Below are 27,271 nucleotides of genomic sequence, written 5' to 3' on the forward strand. Positions count from 1 at the left end.
GACTAGATTGCGGCCCTCAAGGAGGGACTTTGAGATCCCTGGATGGACTGGAGTGAGCTTTGACGGAGACTTCAGTAGTTGGAACCTAAGAACAGTACTGGGCACAACTTTAGGGCTCCTTATATGAAAGTGCATTAGCGACTTTATCGTGCGCGACTTTTCATCAAGCGCTAGCCCCCGCGCTAACTGAAAAACTACCGCCTGCTCAAAAGGAGGTGGTAGTGGCTAGTGTGGCCGGAAGTTTAGCGTGCGGTATTATACGCGTTAAACCGCTAACGCGCCTTTGTAAAAGGAGCCCTTAGATTCTTGCCCAGAAATAGCTAAGGAGAAGAAGAAGAAGAAGAAGAAAAAAAAAACCCCAACAAATTTTTAGATTGAATCAGGTTGGGCAGGCTAGATGGGCCATTTGGGTCTTTATCTGCCATCATCTACTATGTTACTATGTTATTTTATTGTACTTTAGTTGTCCAGGTTTTTATTATTTATTTAATTAAAACTTTTCTATACTGTTTACAAAAAAATTAAAGTTTCATCAATTAAAACATATATAAGATAAAAACAAACCATGTCATAAAATCTACATAAGGAAACAATTTCTTCTCTTCAAAATGTCAACTAATAAATCACAAGATTATAATAGCAAACATGGTTAAGCAGATTCTTTTCTTCAAACGCCGACTAATTATATTCTATTAAAGTTTTTGTATTCTAAATAGAATGGTCTTAAGCAATTTTGTGTATATATTTGCTGAATATGTCTGATTTTCAGCACTGTCCTTTCACACAGGCTTTGTGAAGGACTGCAACAAGCTAGGGATCTAAGACCCATATTTCTGTTGCTGTGGCAAAAGCACAGACCAAAATAAAGGACTGTTTAATTGGCACCACTACAGATGTTGCTTATTATTGTCAGCAGTGAAACCGCAACGGAACAGGTGGAGAAGGCATAGCCAAATGGTGTTCTAAGACACGCGTCCTTCAAGCACAGTTAACTCTATGTGGAAGAGCAGATGGAGCCTCAGGTGGCTGTCACTGCATCCATCTGGTTTCGTTCACCACCAATTCAAGCAGTGACATGATGGCATGAGGAGCACTCCTTAAAAAAAAAAAAAATTACGTGCATGCATATAAGATTTGTTTTAAAAACCCAATAGGTAATTCAGAATCATTCGCACAGTTTATCATCATGCTCTACAGCAGGGGTGTCCAACCTGCGGCCCCATGAAGTATTTTGTGCGGTCCTGGTCGAGGGCAATGAAGTGTTTTCCTCTGCTGCGCCCAGGTGTTTACCGTCTTGCCGGCTCCCTCCTCTGTCTTGCTGCAGCGTTTGCGCGGCCCCCAAAACATTTTTTTCGGCCAATGCAGCCCAGGGAAGCCAAAAGGTTGGACACCCCTGTTCTACAGTATAGCAGTGTCTCACAAACCTTTTCAAGCCGGGGCACACTAAATCTACTGTCCCGGGCTTGAGACACCCAGAAGTGTGCTGGCGTTGGTGTGATGACATCACATGCATGCATGACATCAGCGCGCTGACAACAGTTCATGCGCAAAGGCCCTTCAAACGGACCGGCGCTGGAGAGAAGGGCCGGCAGAGAGAAGAGGGGCCGGCATCGGGAGATTGCTTACAGGACGTGCCTCCCTTCGCGAGAGGCACATCCTGTAGACAGTCAGCCGGCGCCGGCACCTCTCCTCTTCCCCAGCGAACCGTGGCACACATGAAATCTCAGGAGGCAGACTGGTGTGCCGCGGCACACAGTTTGCGATACACTGCTCTGTAGTGAAGGTTGTTTAAAAAAGCTTACTGGTAAATACATTCTTACGTGTAACAACAGTTCTGAACATTTTGTTATCATTCTTAGCCACTGCTACTACTATTTATCATTTCTATAGCGCTGAAAGGCATACGTAGTGCTATACATTTAACAAGCAATAGACGGTCCCTGCTCTGAAGAGCTTACAATCTAATTTGGACAGACACGCAGGGCAAATAGAGTTGGGGAGTGGTTCTCTCTACCTAGAAGAGCCAGAGAGCGACAACTTGTAGTCTAGTGGTGATTGTTCTGCTGCCTTGATCATTATGGATCATGCTGCTATCAATCGGTACGGTAACGGAAGAGCAAAGGCGAGAAGACAAAGGATGCATGAAAGTTATCTCTATGTGGTCAGCTCCTAGCTTAATTACTATCTGGGGATCTCTACCATAATTCATTTAGTAACTCTAAGCACAGCAAGGGAGAAGTTAGTGTCATAGAATGTGTGCCAGATTTTAAGAGCACAAATGGGATGCCCATGTGGGATCCCTCAGAGGGTTAAGTTAAGGAGATCAGTCATTAATAGTGGGATCTCTAGGAAAGTAGACTTGGGGGTGGGTAAGTAGTGTGGGCAGACCTGATGGTCTATGGCCCTTATCTGCCATCATTTTCTATGTTTCTATGTTTCTAATTGCACAGGGCGAGTCTGATTGTGAAACTCCCCTCCCCCCCAAATATAGGGGTCGATATTCCAAGCACAATGAGTGTGATCTGCCTCGTTCATTGGGCAGTTTGTTACCTGCAGTTGTGTCCTACGGGCAACCTGTACTTGCTAGTGCACCAGAAAGGATGGCCGCTGGCAAGATACCAACTTGCAGCGGTCCTCAAAAAGCCTCTGGATGTGGTTGGTTGTAACCCGAGGTGTTTTGGCACCCTTTCGTTTAGAATTGGGGCAGCTTCAGAGGTAGCGGCAATCAGAGGTTCGATAGATTGATCAAAAGGATGGGTCGGTGGCCATCTAACTGTTATCAGGGCTATGTTTGTTCTTTCTGTTGTCTCTAAGTCCAGTTGATTGCTGTATATGGATCAGCGGACACTCAAATGTTTTCTGGGTGGAACAGCGTCAGAGTCATGCTGGGGAAGGCACCTGGGCTTGGCACAGAGCGATGTCTCCATTCAATGAATGGCCAGTGGGGGATGCTGTGGGAACAGCTTGGGCCAACCTTATTACAAAGTCCAGCGTTTCTCCTATTCAGATGTTATTGTGATTCATTTGGAGGGAAATGATTTGTGTTGAACTAAAGGGGTGGATTTGATTCGGTGCATGAAGAGGGAATTACTGATAGTCATGTGTCATTTCCCTTGCACCTGAGTAGCGTGGTCTCAAATTGTCCCATGTTTGGTGTGGAAGAGGGCAGATAAGGTCAAGGCCATTGACTGTTTGCAAAAAAGAGTGAATGGGGATGCCTCTAGGCTTATGGGCATTATGGGCGGGTTGGTGCTGGCTCCCGAGCTGTTAACCGTCAATTGCCCAGGGTTGTATAGAGGTGATGGTATCAGGGTTAGATATTTTCTTAAGATTTGCTGCAGTTGCTGATTGGATCTTGATTGGCTGCAGCCTGGTTGGTGATAAGCAGGGTCATCACTGCTTTGGAGGGGGGGGGCTAAGGCTCTAAGCCAGGCGGCCATTCAGGGAAAAAATTGGGGAAAGGGTAACAAGGGGGGGGGGGGAACAGTGGCGTCAAGAGACAATGACTTGGCTGAGAGATCGTATCAAACTAAGACAAGGTCTTGGCATCACTGCAAGGCTTGCATTAAGTTGAATTGGTTAAGAGATTACAGTCTTATGATGCGGGGGTGCCATGGGAGAGAGGGAGGCTGGGAGAGATGGAGGCTAGGATGCCACAGTCTAGGGTCTGAATTAAGGAAAGGATAGGAGAAGGTTGCCTGGCTAATTGGGAGGATAATGTTAATTGTTTGAAGTATTGTTTGATAGTGTTAATAATAATAATAATTTTATTCTTATATTCCGCCAAAGCCATGAAAGTTCGAGGCGGTTTACAACAAGAAGCGCTGGACAATCAGCGAAGAGGTCACAATTCAAAGTCGTCAATACAATCTTACATAATGGAAGAAAAGATTCTCAAAGTCATCAATGCAACCTTACATAATGGAAGTAGTGGAAAGCTATATAGATCTTAAGGTTACGTGTAGAATTTGCAGAGGTATAAAAATTCCTTAGTTTACAAAACGATTGAACAAACTCATTTTTACCAATTTTCTAAAATTGAGGTAGGTTGAAGAATGCGTGATGATGTTAGTCAGCCAATCGTTCCATTGAGGCAAGGGTTCTGTCCAGGAATCTTTTGTAGTGGCAGGCCTTTATTGTCGGATAGGTAAACAGATGTGTTCTTCATGTGGGCTAGAACTTGCCAGGTTAAAACTGGGTAAGTGGGGGCCAGACCAAATATTGATTTATAATACAGACAAGAGAACTTGAACAGAATTCGTGCCTCCAGGGGCAGCCAATGGAGTTTTTGATAATAGGGACTTATGTGTTCCCATTTCTTCAGCCCAAAGATCAGTCGAACTGCCGAATTTTGAACGACTCTGAGTCTTAGAATGTTTTTTTTGAAGGATCCCAGGTAGATGATGTTGCAATAATCGAGCATGCTCAAGATGGAAGACTGAACCAGTAAGCGGAAAGATGCTGCATCAAAGTATTTTCTGATGGTTCTGAGTTTCCATAGAAACGCGAAACATTTTTTAACCAATAAATCTGTGAGAGCATTTCGAGTAAGTTGGCGGTCCAGAGTCACTCCAAGAATTTTTATGGAGTGGTCAATAGGGAAGACTTGACCATTCAAGGAGACCGATGAGTTTTTGATTTTGTCGTTAGGACTTGCCAGGAAAAATTTAGTTTAATCTGTGTTAAGCTTCAATTTGAATTCAGTCATCCATAGTTCAATTTGTTTTAGAATGGATGAAAGATGAATCTTTGTCTCGGAGTTCAGGGTAGTAATGGGAATAACTATGGTGATATCATCAGCATAGATATAAAATTTAACTTTTAAGCTTTGTAGTAAGTTTCCCAAAGAGGCAAGGTAGATGTTGAACAATGTGGGGGATAGAGGAGAACCCTGCGGGACTCCGCAGGAGTTTACCCAACTATAGGATTTTTTATTGTCACTATAGACTTGATATGACCGTTTGCTCAAAAAAACCCCAAACCATTTTAACACGTTACCTGAAAGACCAATTGACTCCAAACAGTCAATTAGAATGGCATGGTCAACCAGATCGAAGCCAATTTGTTGCCAACAAGTTGGATTGGTGTTTATTGGTGGTGAGTGATAATGCTTGGGTGTGGTGCAAGTGCTGAGGTTAAAGAAAAAAGAACAAATAAAGTACTTACTTTGCCTGTTGCTCGTATTGTGAACAGTCACGATTGGAACTCTGGGACCTTTAGAAAAGGAAAAAAAAAAAAAAAAGATTCACACTTACAATGATAACTTCTGTGTTAATTAGGTCAATGACTTTTTACAAAGTTCTTAACAAAAGTGCATCAGTTGCTGTGCTGACCTTTACATTAAAACTGTACAGAGTTACACATCCATCAACTTCTAATGCATTTCTATATGAACTGTCCTTTAATTTATAAAGGACCATTAAGAGAAATTTGGGGGAAAAAAATCCCATGTGCTGTAAAGAGTTCTGGTTTGTATTCTCTTTATTGTGGAAGTCAGTTGGCTTCAATAACTGTACTATAGCTGAGTTAATTCACAGTCCGTCAGAACAAAACCCACGTCATATCCAGGTTGGTAAAGATAAGCCATAAATACAGACCAACCCCCTCCCCCTTTCACAAAGCTATGCTGACGAGCAGTGCAGACCAAATGTTGCTCATTATATTCCTATAGACGTACACAGTGCTGTATAGAGTCACAAAGAAGATAAGTCCCTTCTCAAAAGAGCTTACAATCTAAACAGGCGAGACAGACAAACAGGATGCCATGGCTACAGTTAAGGGGAATGGTTAACCAGCTGACTGGGTTGGTGGGCAGAGGAGTAGGGAGGTAGGTTTTCAGACTGCTTGTAAACAAGGGAAGGGCCTTGGTGGACAAACTCAGGTAATTTATTCCAGGCATAGCGGGCAGCAAGATGAAAGGATGAAAGGCCAATTATTGACATTGACTGGCTCCTTTTTTTAAATATATTTTTTATTCTTTTTAAATTCTTACATCAAGTGAAATACATGTATTACATTCAATTATGAAAAAACACTTGAAATTATTAATAAATGTTCTTACAGTGTAAATTAAAGAAACCCTTTATCAGAATTTTATATCATATTAATATTACAATAGTTTTCCCTCCCTTCCCCCTCTATACATGTGTTATGATATCTGATCAATAGAATAATTTGTCAATGGTCCCCATATTTTATTAAATTTTTTTATATAACCTTGTTGTAATGCCATTGCTTTTTCCATTTTATATATATGACAAATTGAATTCCACCAAAAAGTGTAATTTAGTTTAGTGTAATCTTTCCAGTTCTGCGTAATTTGCTGTATGGCGACCCCTGTTAAAATTAATAAAAGTTTATTATTGTTAGCTGAAATCGGACTCTGTGTTCTCATTGCTGTTCCAAATAATATTGTATCATATGATATTCCAACATGATTTTCTAATAAATTTGAGGCCAAATTAATTTCCAAAAGGAATTAATGCAGGGACAAAAGAATAGTAAATGGTCCAATGTCCCCACTTCTATCTTACAATGCCAGCATCTATTAGATCTACTACTATCTAATTTTTGTAATCTCGTAGGGGTCCATAAAACTCTATGTAATAAAAACAACCATGTTTGACTCATAGATGCTGATCTTGTAGTATGTATTCTCCAGGACCAAAATTAATCAACTCAAAGCACTATATATATAGAAGCTAGGACTTAATGCACATTAATACTTCAGCATGCTCTAAATCTATTAGCACGCCTTAGTAAAAGGCCCCTAAAGTGACTACCGTATTTTCACGCATATAACATATGCGTATAGCGCGCGGGTCCAAAGCATGTCTGTAAAAAAATTTTAAATAGCATGCACACGCGTATACCGCGCATGCTGCTATAACCTCCTCCCACTCCCGCTTACTCTTCTGGCCTGCAAACCGGCATCCTCCTCCCCCGCTCACGTCACCCCCCCTCCCCCGCGATCCTACAACCCCCCCAGCACCGCAAAACATCTCTTACCCGATTGGGCACCGGCACCAACACCAATGCACAGGACGTGCCAGTGCCCGAAGATCCTCCCTCGTTGGGCTGGGCTGTGCGGTGCGAGGGAGATCCTCCTTCTTCCCTGTGCCGGGCTGGACTGGGCTTTGAGCATTTGCGCATGCTCAAAGTCTGAGAGAGCAAGACCAGAAGACTTTGAGCATGCGCAAATGCTCAAAGCCCAGTCCAGCCCGGCACAGGGAAGAAGGAGGATCTCCCTCGCACCGCACAGCCCAGCCCAACGAGGGAGGATCTTCGGGCACTGGAACTGGTACGTCCTGTGCATTGGTGCTGGTGCCGGTGCCCAATCGGGTAAGAGATGTTTTGCGGTGCTGGGGGGGATGTAGGATCGCAGGGGAGGGGGGGTGACGTGGTCTCTTTGGACCCCTGGTAGGGATTTCTTAATAACATGTTTTTAGATTTTTGAGAAACAGTATATATATATTGTGGATTTGTGAATTACGATGGGAAGGGAGTTCCACACATTTGCTATCTGGTAGCTGAATGATTTGCTGTGAGATATCTTGTATTTTATATCTTTTAGAATTGGGAAGGATCAGATTGTTATTGTTACGTTGATAAGCAGATCTACCCAGTAATTCAGTAAATCTGGGGAAGCTATTAGGGACATCACCGTATTGTGTTTTAAATGCTAAGTAGCATAGCTTAAATTCTATTCTTTTTTTTCTGTTGGTAACCAGTGTAGTTCTATGAGCAATGGTGTGACATGGACTGGAGGAAGGTCACGAGTGGGGTCCCGCAGGGCTAAGTACTAATGGAAACTCTAATCAAATGCCAATTGGATACGATCATGAACGAGGAGAATCTACGTGATCCCCGTCAACATGGATTTACTAAGGGGAGATCCTGCCAATCCAACCTGATCGGCTTCTTTGACTGGGTGACGAGAAAGCTGGATGTTGGGGAGTCCCTGGACATCGTATACCTGGACTTCAGCAAAGCATTCAATAGCGTACCACACCGCAGGTTGCTGAGCAAAATGAGTTCTATAGGATTGGGCGACACGCTGACGAAATGGATTGGGAACTGGCTTGAGGGTAGGCTTCAGAGGGTAATGGTGAATGGCACCCCCTCCAAAACGACGGAGGTGATCAGTGGAGTGCCACAGGGCTCCGTCCTGGGCCCGATCCTGTTCAACATCTACATAAGAGACTTGGCAGAAGGTCTCCGAGGTAAAATAACACTATTCGCTGATGACGCCAAACTAAGCAATGTAGTGGCCAAGAGTACAACAGACAAAAACTCAATGCCCGACAACATGATGCACGACCTACTACTACTGGAGCGCTGGTCTAGGTCCTGGCAACTCAGCTTCAATGCCAAAAAATGCAAAGTCATGCACCTGGGCAGCCATAATCCATGCAAGACTTACACCCTAAATGGCGAGATCCTAACAAGAACTGAAGCAGAGCGTGACCTAGGGGTGATCGTCAGTGAGGACATGAAGGCTGCCAATCAAGTGGAGCAAGCTTCCTCCAAAGCAAGGCAAATCATAGGTTGCATACGCAGGAGTTTCGTCAGCCGTAAGCCTGAAGTCATTATGCCATTGTATAGATCCATGGTGAGACCACACCTGGAGTACTGTGTGCAATTTTGGAGGCCGCATTACCGAAAAGATGTGCTGAGACTAGAGTCGGTGCAGAGAATGGCAACCCGGATGATCGCTGGTCTCAAGGATCTCCCTTACGAGGAAAGGCTGGATAAGTTACAGCTCTACTCACTTGAGGAACGCTGAGAGAGGGGAGACATGATCGAGACGTTCAAGTATCTCACGGGTCGCATCGAAGTGGAAGAAGATATCTTCCTTCTCATGGGTCCCACGGCAACCAGGGGGCACCCGTGGAAAATCAGGGGAGGGAAACTGCACAGTGACACCAGGAAATTATTTTTCACTGAGAGAGTGGTTGACCGCTGGAATAATCTTCCACTTCAGGTCACTGAGGCCAGCAGCGTGCCTGATTTTAAGGCCAAATGGGATAGATACGTGGGATCTATTCACTGAGTTAGGTGGGGAAGGGTCATTGCGGTGGGCAGACTGGATGGGCCGTGGCCCTTATCTGCCGTCTATTTCTATGTTTCTATGTTTCTAGGGCCGCTGCTATTTAATGTATTCATAAATGATCTGGAAACAGGGACGAAGTGTGAGATAATAAAATTTGCAGATGACACTAAACTATTTAGTAGAGCTCGGACTAAAGAAGACTGTGAAAAACTGCAAAGGGACTTGAACAAACTAGGGGAATGGGCAACGAGATGGCAGATGAAGTTCAATGTTGAGAAATGTAAAGTATTACATGTGGGAAACAGAAACCCGAGGTACAACTATACGATGGGAGGGATGTTTTTAAATGAGAGTACCCAAGAAAGAGACCTGGGGGTGATGGTGGACTTGACAATGAAGCCGTCGGCACAGTGTGCAGCGGCTGCTAAGAAGGCAAATAGAATGCTAGGCATCATCAAAAAGGGTATTACAACCAGAACGAAAGAAGTTATCTTGCCATTATATCGAGCAATGGTGCGTCCGCATCTGGAGTACTGCATCCAATATTGGTCGCCGTACCTTAAGAAGGATATGGCGATACTCGAGAGGGTTCAGAGGAGAGCGACACGTCTGATAAAAGGGATGGAAAACCTTTCATACGCTGAGAGATTGGAAAAGCTGGGACTTTTTTCCCTGGAGAAGAGAAGACTTAGAGGAGATATGATAGAGACTTACAAGATCATGAAGGGCATAGAGAGAGTAGAGAGGGACAGATTCTTCACACTTTCAAAAAAATAAAAGAACAAGAGGGCATTCAGAAAAGTTGAAAGGGGACAGATTCAGAACGAATGCTAGGAAGTTCTTCTTTACCCAGCGTGTGGTGGACACCTGGAATGCGCTTCCAGAGGGCGTGATAGGGCAGAGTACGGTACTGGGGTTCAAGAGGGAATTGGACAACTTTCTGCTGGAAAAGGGAATAGAGGGGTATAGATAGAGGATTACTGCACAGGTCCTGGACCTGTTGGGCCGCCGCGTGAGCGGACTGCTGGGCACGATGGACCTCAGGTCTGACCCAGTAGAGGCATTTCTTATGTTCTTATGGTCAAATCTTGATTTGTAGTATATGAGTTTTGTTGCAGTGTTTTGCATCAGTTGGAGTTTTTTCATTGGTTTCATGGAGATACCCGAGAGTAGAGCAGGGGTGTCAAAGTTCCTCCTTGAGGGCCGCAATTCCAGTCGGGTTTTCAGGATTTCCCCAAAGAATATGCATGAGATCTATTTGCATGCACTGCTTTCACTGTATGCTAATAGATCTCATGCATATTCATTGGGGAAATCCTGAAAACCCGACTGGATTGTAGTCCTCGAGGAGGGACTTTGACACCCCTGGAGTAGAGCATTGCAGTGGTCTAATAGTGACAATATCATTGACTACACTAGTATCCTGTAGTGCTGCTGGAAGAAGTATAGCATTATCCTTCTTAGTTTTGTAGTGTGAGAGAGGATTTTTGAACTAAGTTGTTAACATGATCTTCACAACTTACTACTACTGCTACTACTTAACACTTCTATAGCACTGAAGGGCATATGCAGCAGTGTACATTTTAAAATTAAATAGATAGTCCCTGCTCAGAAGAGCTTACAATCTAACTTGGACAGACAGTAGAGGGTTGGGGATGCAGAACCTAAGAAGGAGAGTTAGGAGTTGAAAACAGTCTCAAAGAGCTGAGCCTTTAACTTGGACTTGAACATTGCCAGAGATGGAGCCTGCGGTAGGGGATTCAGGCAGCTTGTTCCAGGCATACGGCGCAGCAAGACAGGAGGGACGGAGTCTGGAGTTGGCAGAGGAAGAGAAGGGCACAGATAGGAGGAACTTACCAGTTCAGCAGACTCGTGGGGGGGGGGGGCATAGGGGGAGTTTGAATTGTATTCAGAAATGGATGGGAAGCCAATGAAGTGACTTTAGGAGAGGGGTCACGCGAGTATAGCGACTCTCACAGAATATGAGTCGTGAAGTGATTCCCAGCACTTTGCAGGATTTCTCAATGCTGAAGCTTGCTCCAGTTGTCAGAGTGGGGTGGAAGTAGGTGTGTGTGTCACATTTAGTTTGAGATGGTATCTCCCTGCCCATTCTTGCACTATAGTTATCGTTCTGGACAATATATTAGTCATGCTTGCTTGGTTCAAACTTGCAGGGATTAGTAGATAAACATCATCTACATATGATAAGAGCCATTCCCCAGGTCTAAGAAATATCAAATTCAGTGTGGTCATGAAGATGTTACATAATAGTTAAAGCTTACAATGCAATCAGTGGTACATCACGTAACTTGAGTGAGATGTTGAGCCACTGCAGTTTCCACTAAAGTCTTTCTTCCTCACATCTGATATGATAGCTTAGGGATCTGCTAAGCTATGATCTTGTCAGGTATTTTCACCTTCACATGGCTAAGATCACTAAGCTCTCTTGGTAGGAACCCCAATGACTGAAACGTAAAAGCTCTGTACTCATTTTCCAGAGGTTTAATTCCAGAGGTTTAATTTTCCAGAGGTTTAATTCCAAGACATACTATTTGGAGGCTTAAGGCTTGCCCCATCTGTCTTCAACTTGCCAGTATTAAGGAGGAGCTCTGCAAACTTAAACAAGAATTGAATACAATTAAAGCAGCTTCCATCACTCCACAAAATCATACCAACTTACCACCTCTACCTCAAAGAATAAAACAGCCCAGGAATAAATGGGTCACAGTAGGCTCAGGAAGACTGCGACATGTAACACAGAAACATCCACCTTCACTAATATTACCTCTACAGAATTCCTTCGCTCCACTAGTGCACTGCGATACTCAGGAAAACAGAAGAGAGGTGGGACTGGAACCAATGAAGGTAACTCAAGAGAACAAGAGCACCCTAAGTACAAATAAAAAAGCCAAAAACAGAAAACTATTACTGTTGGGGGATTCCATCATCAGAGGCATTAACCTTGAAACACAGGGCGAGGAGTCCAAAATAGTGAAATGTCTTCCAGGATCCTCAGCTACCAGGAGTTCCAGGCAAATACTGACTATAATTAAGGAAGAAACTAAGGATTTTAACACTGATGTTGTTATCCATCTGGGAACAAATGACCTGGCCAACAACTCCACACTTGCAGCACAGAAAGCTTTTCGGGAGCTTGGTGAGGGCGTGAAACCTTTTGTAAAGACTTTAGCTTTTTCTGAAATACTGCCTGCATATGGAAAAGGAGAGCAAAGAATGAAAAACACAGAGGACTTTAATAGATGGCTCAGAGCCTGGTGTCATCAAGAAGGCTTCAGGTACATAGGAGGATGGGGAAATACATGGAAGGACAAGAAGCTATATTGCACTGATGGGCTACATATTACTACAGCAGGAAAAAGAAACCTTGCAGAGAAATTTAGACAATATTTTTCTAGGCATTTAAACTAGAAGGTGGGGGTGGTGTATGTACGAAGGACAATTATAGAGACCACCCCCGGCAAAAGAAAAGATGTGATAGTAGTAAAGGCTGCAACATAAGCAATATCAGCAACTCATTTCTTAGTATTGCAACGGAAAGTGAAACGACACAAAAATCCATACGAAAAAGGAGATTATCGCTGAAAAATAGCTGGAAAGCGATGACCACAAATGCTCGCAGTCTAAGCAACAAAGTTCATGATCTGCAAGCCCTGATATTAGAGGCAGATCTAGATATTGTTGCTATCACAGAGACATGGTTCAGTGAATCACATGGATGGGATGCAAACATACCGGGATATAATCTTTTTAGGAAGGACAGAGATGGTCATAAAGGTGGAGGAGTAGCTCTCTATGTAAAGATCAATATCCAAGCGACCGAAATGCAAGGGACCTGGGGAGAGGAAGAAGCGATATGGATTGCTCTGAAAAGAGAAGATGGAACTTCTATCTACGTGGGTGTAGTCTACAGACCTCCGACTCAATCGCAGCAAATTGATAAGGATCTGATTGTGGATATCCAAAAGTTTGGAAGGAAAGAGGAGGTTCTGCTGTTGGGAGATTTCAACCTGCCGGATGCGGACTGGAATGTTCCGTCTGCGGAATCGGAAAGAAGTAGGGAGATTGTGGATGCCTTTCAAGAGGCTCTGCTCAGACAAATGGTGACGGAACCCACAAGGGAAAAAGCGATATTGGATCTGGTCCTCACAAATGGAGAGAGTATCTCTAATGTTCGAGTGGGTGCTCACCTGGGTAGTAGCGATCATCAAACGGTTTGGTTTGATATAACGGCTAAAGTGGAGAGCGGCCGTACGATACTTAAAGTCCTAGATTTCAAACGTACGGACTTTAATGCAATGGGAAAGTACCTGAAGAAAGAGCTGTTAGGATGGGAGGACATAAGAGAAGTGGAAAGACAGTGGTCTAAGCTGAAAGGAGCGATAAAAATGGCTACGGACCTTTATGTGAAGAAAATCAATAAAAACAAGAGAAAAAGGAAGCCGATATGGTTCTCCAACCTAGTGGCTGAGAAAATAAAGGCGAAAGAGTTGGCGTTCATGAAATATAAAAAAACCCAAGAAGAGGAGAGCAGAAAGGACTACAGGGTGAAATTGAAAGAAGCCAAGAGAGAAATACGTTTGGCGAAGGCACAGGCAGAAGAACAAATGGCTAAAAATGTAAAAAAGGGAGATAAAAATTTTTTCAGATATATTAGTGAAAGGAGGAAGATAAAAAATGGAATTGCTAGGCTAAAAGATGCTGGGAACAAATATGTGGAGAGTGATGAGGAGAAAGCAAATGTGCTAAACAAATACTTCTGTTCTGTGTTCACAGAAGAAAATCCTGGAGAAGGACTGAGATTGTCCGGCAAAGTTACACGAGAAAATGGAGTAGATTCTGCGCCGATCACGGAGGAGGGTGTTTATGAGCAACTTGAAAAACTGAAGGTGGACAAAGCGATGGGACCAGACGGGATCCATCCCAGGATACTAAGGGAACTCAGAGAGGTTCTGGCGAGTCCTATTAAAGACTTGTTCAACAAATCTCTGGAGACGGGAGTGATTCCTGGGGATTGGAGGAGAGCGGATGTGGTCCCTATTCATAAAAGTGGTCACAAGGATGAAGCAGGAAACTACAGGCCGGTGAGCCTCACTTCAGTTGTTGGAAAAATAATGGAAGTGTTGCTGAAAGAAAGGATAGTATATTTTCTTGAATCTAATGGGTTACAGGATCCGAGGCAACATGGCTTTACAAAAGGTAAATCGTGCCAAACGAACCTGATTGAATTTTTTGATTGGATGACCAGAGAGCTGGATCGAGGACATATGCTAGATGTAATTTACTTGGATTTCAGCAAAGCCTTTGATACAGTTCCTCATAGGAGGCTGTTGAACAAACTTGAAGGGCTGAAGTTAGGACCCAAAGTGGTGAACTGGGTCAGAAACTGGCTGTCGGACAGACGCCAGAGGGTGGTGGTTAATGGAAGTCGCTCGAAGGAAGGAAAGGTGACTAGTGGAGTCCCTCAGGGTTCGGTGCTGGGGCCAATCCTGTTCAATATGTATGTAAGTGACATTGCTGAAGGGTTAGAAGGAAAAGTGTGCCTTTTTGCTGATGATACCAAGATTTGTAACAGAGTAGACACCGTAGAGGGAGTGGAAAATATGAAAAAGGATCTGCAAAAGTTAGAGGAATGGTCTAATGCCTGGCAACTAAAATTCAATGCAAAGAAATGCAGAGTAATGCATTTGGGGATTAATAATAGGAAGGAACCGTATATGCTGGGAGGAGAGAAGCTGATATGCACGGACGGGGAGAGGGACCTTGGGGTGATAGTGTCCGAAGATCTAAAGGCGAAAAAACAGTGTGACAAGGCAGTGGCTGCTGCCAGAAGGATTCTGGGCTGTATAAAGAGAGGCGTAGTCAGTAGAAGGAAGAAGGTGTTGATGCCCCTGTACAGGTCATTGGTGAGGCCCCACTTGGAGTATTGTGTTCAGTTTTGGAGACCGTATCTGGCGAAGGACATAAGAAGACTTGAAGCGGTCCAGAGGAGGGCAACAAAAATGATAGGAGGCTTGTGCCAGAAGACGTATGAAGAGAGAGTGGAAGCCCTGAATATGTATACCCTAGGGGAAAGGAGAGACAGGGGAGATATGATTCAGACGTTCAAATACTTAAAGGGTATTAACGTAGAACAAAATCTTTTCCAGAGAAAGGAAAATGGTAAAACCAGAGGACATAATTTGAGGTTGAGGGGTGGTAGATTCAGGGGCAATGTTAGGAAATTCTACTTTACGGAGAGGGTGGTGGATGCCTGGAATGCGCTCCCGAGAGAGGTGGTGGAGAGTAAAACTGTGACTGAGTTCAAAGAAGCGTGGGATGAACACAGAAGATTTAGAATCAGAAAATAATATTAAAGATTGAACTAGGCCAGTTACTGGGCAGACTTGTACGGTCTGTGTCTGTGCATGGTCGTTTGGAGGAGGATGGGCAGGGGAGGGCTTCAATGGCTGGGAGGGTGTAGATGGGCTGGAGTAAGTCTTAACAGAGATTTCGGCAGTTGGAACCCAAGCACAGTACCGGGAAAAGCTTTGGATTCTCGCCCAGAAATAGCTAAGAAGAAAAAAAAAAAAAATTTAAATTGAATCAGGTTGGGCAAACTGGATGGACCATTCGGGTCTTTATCTGCCGTCATCTACTATGTTACTATGTTACTATGTAGGTCATGGGTTCAGATCCCAGCACATATTTTAATTGTAGCATTCTACCTTGCAGGTGCACCTTGATGATCTCACAATGAGGTCAGCATTGTGCAGCTGCACACCTCCATTTGCAATGAAGTAGAAGCCATGCTAAGGTCTGTATCTGGTTTTTTTCTAGTTTTTAAGCTTTTGCAAATGAAGTTATGTATGCAATCTATATATTTTTTCATGTGCTTTCCTTGCTTTCAGTAATGAGCTGATTGGAGCATTGTTTAGTCAGAAACATAAAGCTGTGTTTTTCACGTGCTGTGCTCCAGTTATTGGATTTTTTCCTCTAATTAGCAAATAGCATTGCTGTTTGTCCACAAAAATAGAAGGTTCTGAATGCAATATATGTTTTGATGTACCCTTTTTATGTGGTGCCTTAATAAATGTATTTTGAGCTTAATTAAGCAAAAATAAAAACCCAGAGAGCTATTTAGCAGATCGCATTAAGGATGTCCAAACTGTGCCTAAGTTCCGTCCATAGAACTCGGGTCTATCTGAAGCCCCAACTATGCTGAAAAGTAGACTTCCTTTACAATGCCTATAGGTAGAGAATGACTCGGTGGCTGTTACCTGCGGCTAGCTGCGGTTAACCCGCTGAAATGGTGGTGGGAGGAAGTGCTCACTGCGGGTACGGGGACAAGGCCATCCACTGCCCTGTGGAGCAGTGAATGGCCATGTCCCTGCAGTTAAGGGAGGGAACACGTGCGGTCAACGATTACATGTGGCTCCCTCCCTCCTACCGGCTCCCTCCCCTTACCTTCACGGCGCGTTTTAAGTTTAGAGTAACTTGTTTAAGCTGCCGGAGCCTGCGTGCAGTCATGTATGTCTGTGGGAAGAAGCTTCTCCTTTGACGCAACTTCCGGTTGCGTCAGAGGAGAAGCTTCCGCCCACAGATGCACACGACTGTACTCTGGCTTCGGCAGCTTGAATAAGTTACTCTAAACTTAAAATGCGCCATGAAGGTAAGGGGGAGGGAGAGAGATGCTTGGACTGCGCGAGGGGTACTGAAGGGCAATGAGGTGCCGAGAGGGAAGGGTGGTGATGGAAAGGAAAGGAACAGACGCTGAAGGGAGGTGGAGGGGAACAGATAGTGGGGAGATGACGCTGAAGGGAAAAGGGGAAGAGAGAGTGGGAAGAAGATGCTGAAGGGAAATGGGGAAGAGAGAGTGGGGAGAAGACACTGAAGAGAAATGGGGAAGAGAGAGTGGGGAGAAGACGCTGAAGGGAAAAGGGGAACAGAGAATGGGGAGAAGACACTGGAAGGGAAGAAGACAGATGCCAGACTATGAGGGGAGAGTAGGGAAGAAGATGGGTGCCAGACCAATTGAGGGTGGAGGTGAAGGGAGAGGCACAGTAACAGAGCAAATGGAAGATGCAGAGAGAAGACAGACAGTAGATGGAATGAGCAGATGAGAAAAGCAGAAACCAGACAACAAAGGTAGAAATAAAAATTTCTATTTATTTTATTTTATTTTTTGCTTTAGGATAAAGTAGTATATTAGTTGCGTTGATAAAAATTTATAAACAAAGCCCTGCCAGCTGAACATCTCTTTCTCTAGTTCAGCAGTCAGAACTTTGATTTATAAGGAAGAAATAAGCTAAATATTGCAGTACTGAGGCTTGTATGGGTGCTACAGGGATAGTAGTCGCAGGGACAGTGGTCACGGGGATGGGGTAGGGACAGGGATGGTGGTCGCAAGGATGGGGTAGTGATGGGGACAAATTTTTTCCCCGTGTCATTATCTGCTATAGGACCTAGTTTTACAATTGCTATGCAACTTGCTAGTTCACTGGGCAGCACACTGGTTAAACCTACAGCCTTCTATCCTAATGCTGCTGGTGCGAATCTCAGTCACTCTCTCTGATGGAAGAGAAATAAATAAAAGCATTAAACAGATCCAACTCCCAGCATCACGATTATAATGAAAAACACCATAAAATCGCCAATCTAATAACGTCATAATAATATAATATTATAACATTAAGGACATTCTTTGGACGGCTAACTCTTGCCTAAAACCTGATTCTCTAAAGGACGTCTCAAAAATTGAGTGCGATTCTACAAAGGATGCCTATCTTGGACATCTAAACTGCACCTAACATTAGGCGCGCTTTGCAGAATCAGGGCCTTAGTAAATTTCCGCAGCCTATAATGCTAAAAGCATTTCACTATTCCCAGGTGGTAGACATAATGCAGAAGGCATGTGTTTAAGCCCCAATTAAATATGAAGGCAATATTATCCAGTTTCTACCGGATTTAAACAAGAATACTGCCAAAGTTCAAAAACTTTTCCTGGCTTACCGTCCTAAATTAAAAGAGCTCAATGCAAGATTCAGCATGTTTTACCCTGTATAGTTGCGAATAAGAATATAAGATCAAAGACATTATGGATCCTTTACCTCTAGCATTCTATAATGAAGAGCTCTCTCCCAGCACAATTGTCAAGTCCTGAACAATCTAATTGGGCAATCCATATACAAAATTAGCTATTTATATTGCTAATTTTTCTAATGCATCCCATGATATTGTACACTGGTTTATAGCTTATGTTGTGTCTTGAGGTTAAGCTATATCAAATACTATGCTATGATATAAAGTAATATGCATCAACTAGTCTTTAAGCCCGTTACATTAACTGGTGCTAGAATAGATGTGTGTGTCTGTCTTTCTTTCTTTCTCTCTATCTCCTTGGCCGCTGTCTTTCTTTCTGTCTCTCTCTTTTCTCAGCTGTCCACCACTACCCCTTCCCTGCTCCTCCTGTCCAGCAGCAGCCCTTCTTCCCTTAGTTTTACCTCCCCCCTGTGCAGCAGCACCTCTTCCCTGCTCCCCCTGTCCAGAAGCAGCCCTTCTCCCTTCGTTTTACCTCCCCTCATCCAGCAGCACCTCTTCCCTGCTCCCCCTGTCCAGCAGTAGGCCTTCTCCCTTCCTTGGTTGTAAATCACTAGCTATTTACCTCCCCCTGTCTAGCAGCACCTCTTCCCTGCTCCCCCTGACCAGCAGTAGGCCTCCCTTCCTGTTACCTCCCCCCCTATCCAGCAGCACCTCTTCCCTGCTCCCCCTGTCCGGCTGAGGCGCTGGAAGCATGGAAGATGGGCCACCGCTATTCCTCCTCGCCTGCCTTTGAGACCCCTTGTTGCTGAGCAGCGGCAGTGACCTGGACCTGCACTTTTCAGGCCTAAAGGCCTTTTCAATCTCTCGCTGGGAGCGGACTGGACTTAATGAAATTTGCAGTGCCAGAAAGGCTCTGGACGCAAGCTGGGAGGAGGACCGGCGGCTGCTCAGGCTGCAGCTGCCAGGAGACTGTGCTTAGCTGCCCAGGAACTCTGTTTCACTCTCGGTGCACCTGAGTGGTGGCGGAGCTGGCACCGTGCTACACTGTGCCTCCTGGTCCACGTGCATGGCCTGCACTGCACACTCCAAGGAGGGGAGAAGAAGGAACGACACGATCTCCTCATCCAGCACAACCTTCACCTGTGAGCCCCACTCTGCCTTTCTGCAGGGGACGTGCTGCGGGGTGCCACCAACCTGGTCACTGCCTCGATTGCTTTTGGGGGGGCTGCTGCAAGCTGCTTCAAGCTGGCGCATGCGCCGCAAACTGTGTCCTTCCTTGGCCGTATTCTATTTGCGGCGCGTGGGGCATGCGCCGCAAATAGAATACAATCATAGAAGGACACAGCACGCTGCAGGGATCACAAAACACTAAGTGTGCATGCGCACTTAGGTTTTTATTATAGAGGATGCTACCTTAAATGTCAGTTTCAAGTAATATCAGTTAGATTATACTTAGGTAGTTTAACTTTATCTCTGGTCAGATGTGGTTTCATTTTATCAATTACAAATTTTAGTCCGTACTTATAAGCTGCAATCATTTGGTCTCATTATCCCAAAGTTATTGCATTATTTCATATAATCTTATTACACAATGCTGTAACTGCCTGGTATGGTACCATGCCATTATCTATTTTTCATATTAATATTGTCACTGGTCAGCACATCTCTTTATATCCTTTTTAAATGTCAATCACACGTATATGAGTGTGAAAGGTTTTAATAATTTTATAAAAAGGAAAAAAAAACCTGAGTCAAATATAAAAAAAAAAATCCCCCGATTTGATCCCTTTTCAGGAAACCCATCTTTCTTCAACCGACTCTAGTAAGCTACAGACCAATTGGTCTCTCCTGCCAGTTTATTTCTCTGCCTATGAAAAAAAAAAATCGAGTAGCCATTTTGATTAAGAAAATCAAATCCCTAATCTCACTCTGATCTCGCAAGCAGCTGATTCCTTAGGAAGGTGGATCAAAATGTCTGTTACTATTATTTGTAAATCACTAGCTATTATTAATATTTACATTACCCAATTTGAACTATCCTGATTTTTTTTTTTTTAAATGAAATAGATGTAATCTCAGCCAATAGCAAGCTGTGCATACTTGGTGGTGACTTTAATTTAATCCTGGATCCTATAGTTGATAGAAAAATCTAAAACTCTCTAAAGAAAAGCTAAATCCTGGCACATATTGCAGTTTTTAGATGACTGGAGGGTATTAAACTCAGATGAACAAGATTATACTTTTTACCTTGCCTCCACATAATACCTATTCCTGAGCTGATTATTTTCTAATTAGCAAATCTTTGCTTAATCAGGTTTAATTTAATTTATTTATTTATATACCATTTATATCCTAAGTGGTTTAATTGAGGTACTTTATCATATTTCCCTATCTGTCCCGACGGCCTCAAATTCTATCTAGTATACCTGGGGCAATCAGGGGATTAAGCGACTTGCCCAGGGTCACAAGGAGTAACGAGGGATTTGAACCTACAACCTCAGGGTGTAGCTACACAGGCATAGGCGAGATCTTACTATCTGATCATGCTGCTATAACCTTGTCTTTAACTGGACTAGACCAACCTTTTCCGAAGCCTCATTGGCACTTTAATTCTAGCCTTCTTGAATTACCAGGTTTTCGTGAGCACATTAATAATGCTGTCACTGCATATTTTCAACTTAACTCTCCTAGGGACACAAATTGGATAACTGGGATGCCTTTAACCCTTTCAGGACCATAAGGATCGTAGGCCAATTTTTGTGGTTTTGACGACATTTTTATGGTAAAAAGGGCTTGCAGATGCCAAAAAATTGATTTTTTGTGTGAAATATCATTATTTTTATTTAAAAAAATCACACTTCTGGCTTATGGACAGTGTGGCAAGTGAATCTTCTCGTCAATCTGGCAACGACGCTAATGAATGAATGTCGGAACCAGTTTGTTTACATAAAGGCAGTATCATATGGAATCCGTACATATCAAATTTAGAACTGTAGACTGTCCCAATCAAAATTTATAGGATTTTAAAGTTATGGGACAAATATGTCCCTTGGTCCTGAAAGGGTTAAGGCCTTTATTAGAGGTGTTATTATCTCCTTTGCAGCATCCTCAAGGAAACTGAGTAATGCAGAGCTAGCTGAAACTGAGAAAACTATTAAACATCTGGAATGCTGTCATTAATCCAATCCACATAATATGAAAATATACTCTGATTTGAATGCAGCTCATTTTCTGTGTAATATGTTATTGAGCAGATGAGCTAACAATTCCGTTTTTATGCAATTGGCTCCATATTATTCTGAGAGTGATAAGAGTGGCCATTTACCGGCATTAGCTACTTTTCTCAAAGCTAAATCAAAGAACACTTACTTGTACCAGAAAAAACTTGTACTGTAACTGTGGCAAATTGTAAGCTGTTAATTGTATATTGCGCATCTTAGCCTGTAACCTGTTCTGAGCTCTTTGGAGAAGGACGAGATAGAAAACGAAATAAATATTGCTGCTGTAAAAACTGATGGTGATTCCATATTAACAAAACCAGATGACATACTACATAAACTTTAACAATTTCACAATTCCTTGTATAGTTCCAAAATGGCATCTTCAATCGATGAGAGTTCCTTTTATAATAACCTTGAATATCCTGGTTTAGAGCCTTTTGATAATGATATACAATGTCCCCCGCAAATTCGCAAACTCAGTTATTCGCGGTATTTTCTGACTGCCTCTTCCGGTCAGAAAATACAGGGAATGAGTCCACGAATCAGCCTTCTGCACAGCCGATTCCTCCTCCTCTCCCCCCCCCCTGGTCAGCCAATCTGCCTTCTGCACAGCCGATTCCTCCTCCTCTCCCCCCTGGTCAGCCAATCAGCCTTCTGCACAGCTGATTCCTCCTCCTCTCCCTCCCTGGTCAGCCAATCAGCTTTCTGCACAGCCTCCTCTCCCCCCCCCCCCAGAGCATACCGGGTATGATTTACTGTACCTGCCGGCACCTCTCCTGCCTTTTTATAGACTCTAAACCATATTCGCAGTTTTTTGAAATTCACGGGGGTTCCTGGAACGGAACCCCTGTGAATTTCAGGGGAATACTGTACTATCTTCCCCTAAAACAAAAGACGATATTAACAAAGCATTGAAAAAAATGCCCCAGATGGCCTTACCATAGAATTATGGTTATGTTTTTATCATTTGTTATACCACATTACCATATTACAGACCTCAGTGGTTTATATTTTAAATTATATTAAAGAATAATAATAATAATGAGAACTTTGTACAAATAAGAGAAAAAAGAGCAATCTTGAGTACAAATTGAAAGAGAGGAGAATAAGAGCAGAAAGAGAATCAGAGTATAGGGAAAAAATAAATAGATAAATAAAATATGATTAAGATTTTCTCATAAACTGGACAGATCAATAAATAAATATTTTGTATTTCAATCTATATTAATACCTATATTAAAATCCTTCTTCTTGCTTCTTATTGAATCAGGTGATGTACATAAAAGGCCCCTTTACAAAGGGTACTATAATAGTTTTGCTTAAACCTGACAAGAAACCATTATTGGTGCAGAATTATAGACCCCTTTCCCTTATTAATGTTGCTAAGATCATTGCAATTGGATTACAATATGTTTTCCCTAAACTTGTAGCTAATAACCAAACAGAATTCATGAATGGGAGCCATTCTTATGATTAACACTCATCTATTTACCAATGTGTTACTACAAGCTCACCTAACCTATACTCTAGAATCAATAGGACTAAATACAGGAAAGGCCTTTGATCATATACAATGGCCCTTCCTGTTTCATACTCTACGGTGGTTTAGATTCTCTTGCAAAACCATAAACATGATCGGGCTTCTTTGCACTGCTCCTACAACTAGAATACAAATTAACAATTTGTTATCTTCTCTTTTCCACTCTACCAGGGGTACATGTCAAGACTGTCCTCTCTCTCCATTACCATGCAATCTAGTTTTGGAACATCTCTTAACATCTTTGTGATCATGTCCAAATGTACAAGGCATTAAATATGATAATGTTGTTGGTAAACTATCAGCTTATTGCAGATGATATTTTGCTCTGTACCACTCCATGCTCTATTCCCTTTATCCTAGACATAATTAAGAATATAAGAATAGCCTTACTGGGTCAGACCAATGGTCCATCAAGCCCAGTAGCCCATTCTCATGATGGCCAATCCAGGTCCCTAGTACCTGGACAAAACCCAAAGAGTAGCAACATTCCATTCAGAATCCTAAAGAATAGCAAGATTCTAGAATCCCAAAGAGTAACAAAAGATTCCAGAACCCCAAACAGTAGCAACATTCCATGCTACCGATCCAGGGAAAGCAGTGGCTTCCCCCATGTCTTTCTCAATAACAAACTATGGACTTTTCTTCCAGGAAATTGTCCAAACCTTTCTTAAAACCAGCTACACTATCCGCTCTTACTACAACCTCTGGCAATGTGTTCCAGAGCTTAACTATTCTCTGAGTGAAAAAAAATTTCCTCCTATACTTTTTTTTCTGGATACAAACTTAACACCGATAAAAATGAAACAATCATTTTACCTTATATTCAGATGGTCACCATCTGCACTTGAAATACTTGGGGGTGCTTTTTGACCCTATGATTGATGACACTATTCACTTAAATACGGAACATCTTCCAAATATAACCAAATCTCTAACTCATAAGAGGTCATCTTTACATTTGACTTGGGAGGGCTGCCTTCAATTTGTGACTTACACTTTTGTGACATTTACTAATAAACTGTTCCATTGGTTGAATTCGGAAATCTGACTTGCCTTTTTTTGTAGTTCCTAAGCTACACACTTAAGGGCTCATTTAGACCACAAAGAACCATATGCTTCTATGGTATTTTGTGTATCTAAGTGCTTCAAAAATAAGTTCTTTAGTATGCTTCTTCTATTATTACATCCTGCAACTTATAAACCAATAGAAAATATTCTTTCATCATTCTTTTGGACTAATAAAATGTCCAGGATCAAGGCCAGAGTAAAACTACATTAGGCCCTAGGCAAAAATATATTTGTGGGACCCCCTACCAGAGACCCACTCCCGCACCATCATTTTATCTTTTCAGAAGTATCAAGGAAAAACATAGAGTAACATAGTAAATGATGGCAGATAAAGACCCGAATGGTCCCTCCAGTCTGCCCAACCTTACCCTCTCTTTAAATTATTGATTTAATTGAAATTTTCCTTTTTCTTAGCTATTTCTGGGCCAGAAAACCAAAGCTCCGTCCAGTACTGTGCATAGGTTCCATCTACTGAAGTCTCCATCAAAACTCACTCCAGCCCATCTAAACCATCTCAGCTGTCGAAGAATCTAGCTGTGGGTATGATAGCGGTAATAGTTTGTGAGTGAGCTTGGGAACTATATAAGCACATGCTTTAAATGGGAAGCTTAATGGGTTTTTAAAAAATTTAAATGCTTCTGAAAGGATATAGGCACATTGGAAGTGTGTGGCATGGAATCTCACACACTTCCAATCCCCGGGACCAGATGGCATCCGATCAAATCACGAAAGATTCTGGAAGACCGGAAAGTGGCAAATATTACGCCAATCTTCAAAAAAGGTTCGAGGGGAGATCCGGGAAACTACAGACTGGTGAGTCTGACCTCGGTACTGGGAAAGATGGTAGAGGCGATGATAAAGGACCACATCATTGATCACCTTGACGAACACGATCTGATGAGGACCAGCCAGCACAGCTTCAGCAAAGGAAGATCTTGTTTGACGAACTTGCTGCACTTCTTCAAGGGAGTAAACAGGCGGATAGACAAGGGTGACCCGGTCAACATTGTATATCTGGATTTTCAGAAGGCGTTCAACAAGTTTCCACATGAATGAGTACTTCGGAAAATTGCAAGCCATGGAAATGAGGGTGAAATACTCACGTGGATTAAAAATTGGTTGGAGAATAGGAAACAGAGAGTGGGGGTAAATGGACAATACTCGGAGGGGAAGAGCGTCACAAGTGGGGTGCCGCAGGGCTCGGTGCTTGGACCCGTGCTCTTCAACATATTTATAAACGATCTGGAAATTGGTACGACGAGTGAGGTAATTAAATTTGCAGACGATAGGAAGTTATTCAGAGTAGTGAAGACACAGAGGGATTGCGAAGATCTGCAATGTGACATAACCATGCTTGAGAAATGGGTAGCGACATGGCAAATAAGGTTCAATGTGGATAAGTGTAAGGTGATGCATGCCGGTAACAAAAACCTCATAAAGGAATACAGGATGTCTGGGGCGGTACTTGAAGAGACCCCCAGGAAAGAGACTTGGGAATACTGGTTGACAAGTCGATGAAGCCATCTGCGCAATGTGCGGCGGTGACGAAAAGGGCAAACAAAATGCTAGGAATGATTAAGAAGGGGATCACAAACAGATCAGAGAAGGTTATCATGCCGCTGTACCGGGCCATGGTGTGCCCTCACCTGGAGTACTACATCCAGCACTGGTCACCATACATGAATAAGGATACGGAACTACTCGAAAGGGTCCAGAGAAGAGCGACTAAAATGGTTAAGTACAGTGAGAGATTAGAGAAACTGGGCCTCTTCTCCCTTGAAAAGAGGAGACTGAGACATGATCGAAACATTCAAGAAACTGAAGGGACTAGACTTAGTAGATAAAGACAGATTGTTCACCTTCTCCAAGGTAGAGAGAACGACAGGGCACTCTCTAAAGTTAAAAGGGGATAGATTCTGTACAAATGTAAGGAAGTTCTTCTCCCAGAGAGTGGTAGAAAACTGGAACGCTCTTCTGGAGACTGTTATAGGGGAAAACACCCTCCAGGGATTCAAGACAAAGTTAGACAGGTTCCTGATAAACCGGAACGTAAGCAGGTGAGGCTGGACTCATTTAGAGCACTGGTCTTTGACCCAAGGGCCGCCGCGTGAGTGGACTGCTGGGCACGATGGACCACTGGTCTGACCCAGCAGCGGCAATTCTTATGTTCTTGAAGTGATGTACTAAATGTCTGATGTATGCATAATGTTAAGGGGCTCATAATCGAAAGATAAAAATGTCCAAAAACCAGCCTAAGTCAGCACTTGGATAATAATCAGTCAAAAATGTCCAAATGCCGATAATAAAACCGGGTTTTTGACGTATTAAAAAAACGACCTAGGCCTTCACAATGCCGCTGAACGACCATAGCTAAACGGGGCGTTTCAGGAGGAGTGTCGAGGGCAGGATTTGGGCGGGACATGGGCAGGCTTAGACTTAATCATACTGCATGTATAACTGAAAGTTAGACAGCACAGCATAGACGGAACTTGGACGTTGTGACTTAGACCATTTAAAACATGGTCTAAGTCACAAAAACCCACCTAAAGTCACCATATAAGCACTGCAGACACAAACTACAGACCCCCACACACTACCCCAGTGATCAACGACCCCCCCCCACCCACCCCCATAAAAATATTAATCACAACTTGAAAATTGTGCCTCCAGAACATCATCATCTGGCAGCCCAGCATAGGAAAGCCTAGTCGTGCTGCACAGAAGCGTCTTAAGCCATCTTGGGGGTGGGTTAGTGACCCATGGAGAGGAGGACCCATGCCCATCAGCCCCTGTAATCACTGCATTGATATTGAAACATGTGTACTCCCCTCTACACCCCCAAAACCATTTTGTACTGGCATAGAAGTGGCTCCTGCAGCCATAAGGGCTATTGGGGTGGTAGATAAGTGGGTCTAGGAGATTCTGGAGGTGGTTTGGGGGGCTCACCATGACTTATAAGGGAGCTGTAGTGAGATGATGACATGGCATCCTTTTTGTGAAGTTCACAGCAGTGCCCTGTAAGGCACCCCACTATTTAGGTGCCATGTGTGGGTGTTCAGTCCATCACTTTGCAGACCTCTCCCACGTCCAGCAGTGCTTGTTCTAGGCGTTTTTGACTTGGACGGAAAGTTGGACGGAAATGTGGTATAAAGATGGACTATTTAGCGGCTTGGACGATCAGATCGGCAGGACGTATACCTAGACGATTTTCAAAATGGAAAAGATTTTGGATGTATTTTTCGAAAATGTATCCTAGGCTGTTTTTTTACTTTGGACGACTTGCAACTTAGACGTTCCTTTCAATTATGCCCCTCCACGTGTCTGACGTTAAATTGACATCAGCTCCAACTA

At 43.1% G+C, this 27,271-nt stretch overlaps 1 protein-coding gene across 5 annotated transcripts in view; it reads right to left on the reverse strand.

The window, feature by feature from the left end:
- The window catches only part of DPP6 (dipeptidyl peptidase like 6), a 1,246,761-nt gene that overhangs the window by 59,562 nt on the left and 1,159,928 nt on the right, over nucleotides 1-27,271 (reverse strand). For all 5 annotated transcript variants that reach the window (XM_033931638.1, XM_033931637.1, XM_033931641.1 and 2 more), the window contains one exon: nucleotides 5,167-5,214. In XM_033931638.1, the coding sequence (XP_033787529.1) occupies nucleotides 5,167-5,214 (48 nt within the window). The remainder of the gene's footprint in view (nucleotides 1-5,166; nucleotides 5,215-27,271) is intronic.

This window comes from Geotrypetes seraphini, chromosome 2 (genome assembly GCF_902459505.1).
Source record: "Geotrypetes seraphini chromosome 2, aGeoSer1.1, whole genome shotgun sequence".
NCBI classification, from domain to species: domain Eukaryota; kingdom Metazoa; phylum Chordata; class Amphibia; order Gymnophiona; family Dermophiidae; genus Geotrypetes; species Geotrypetes seraphini.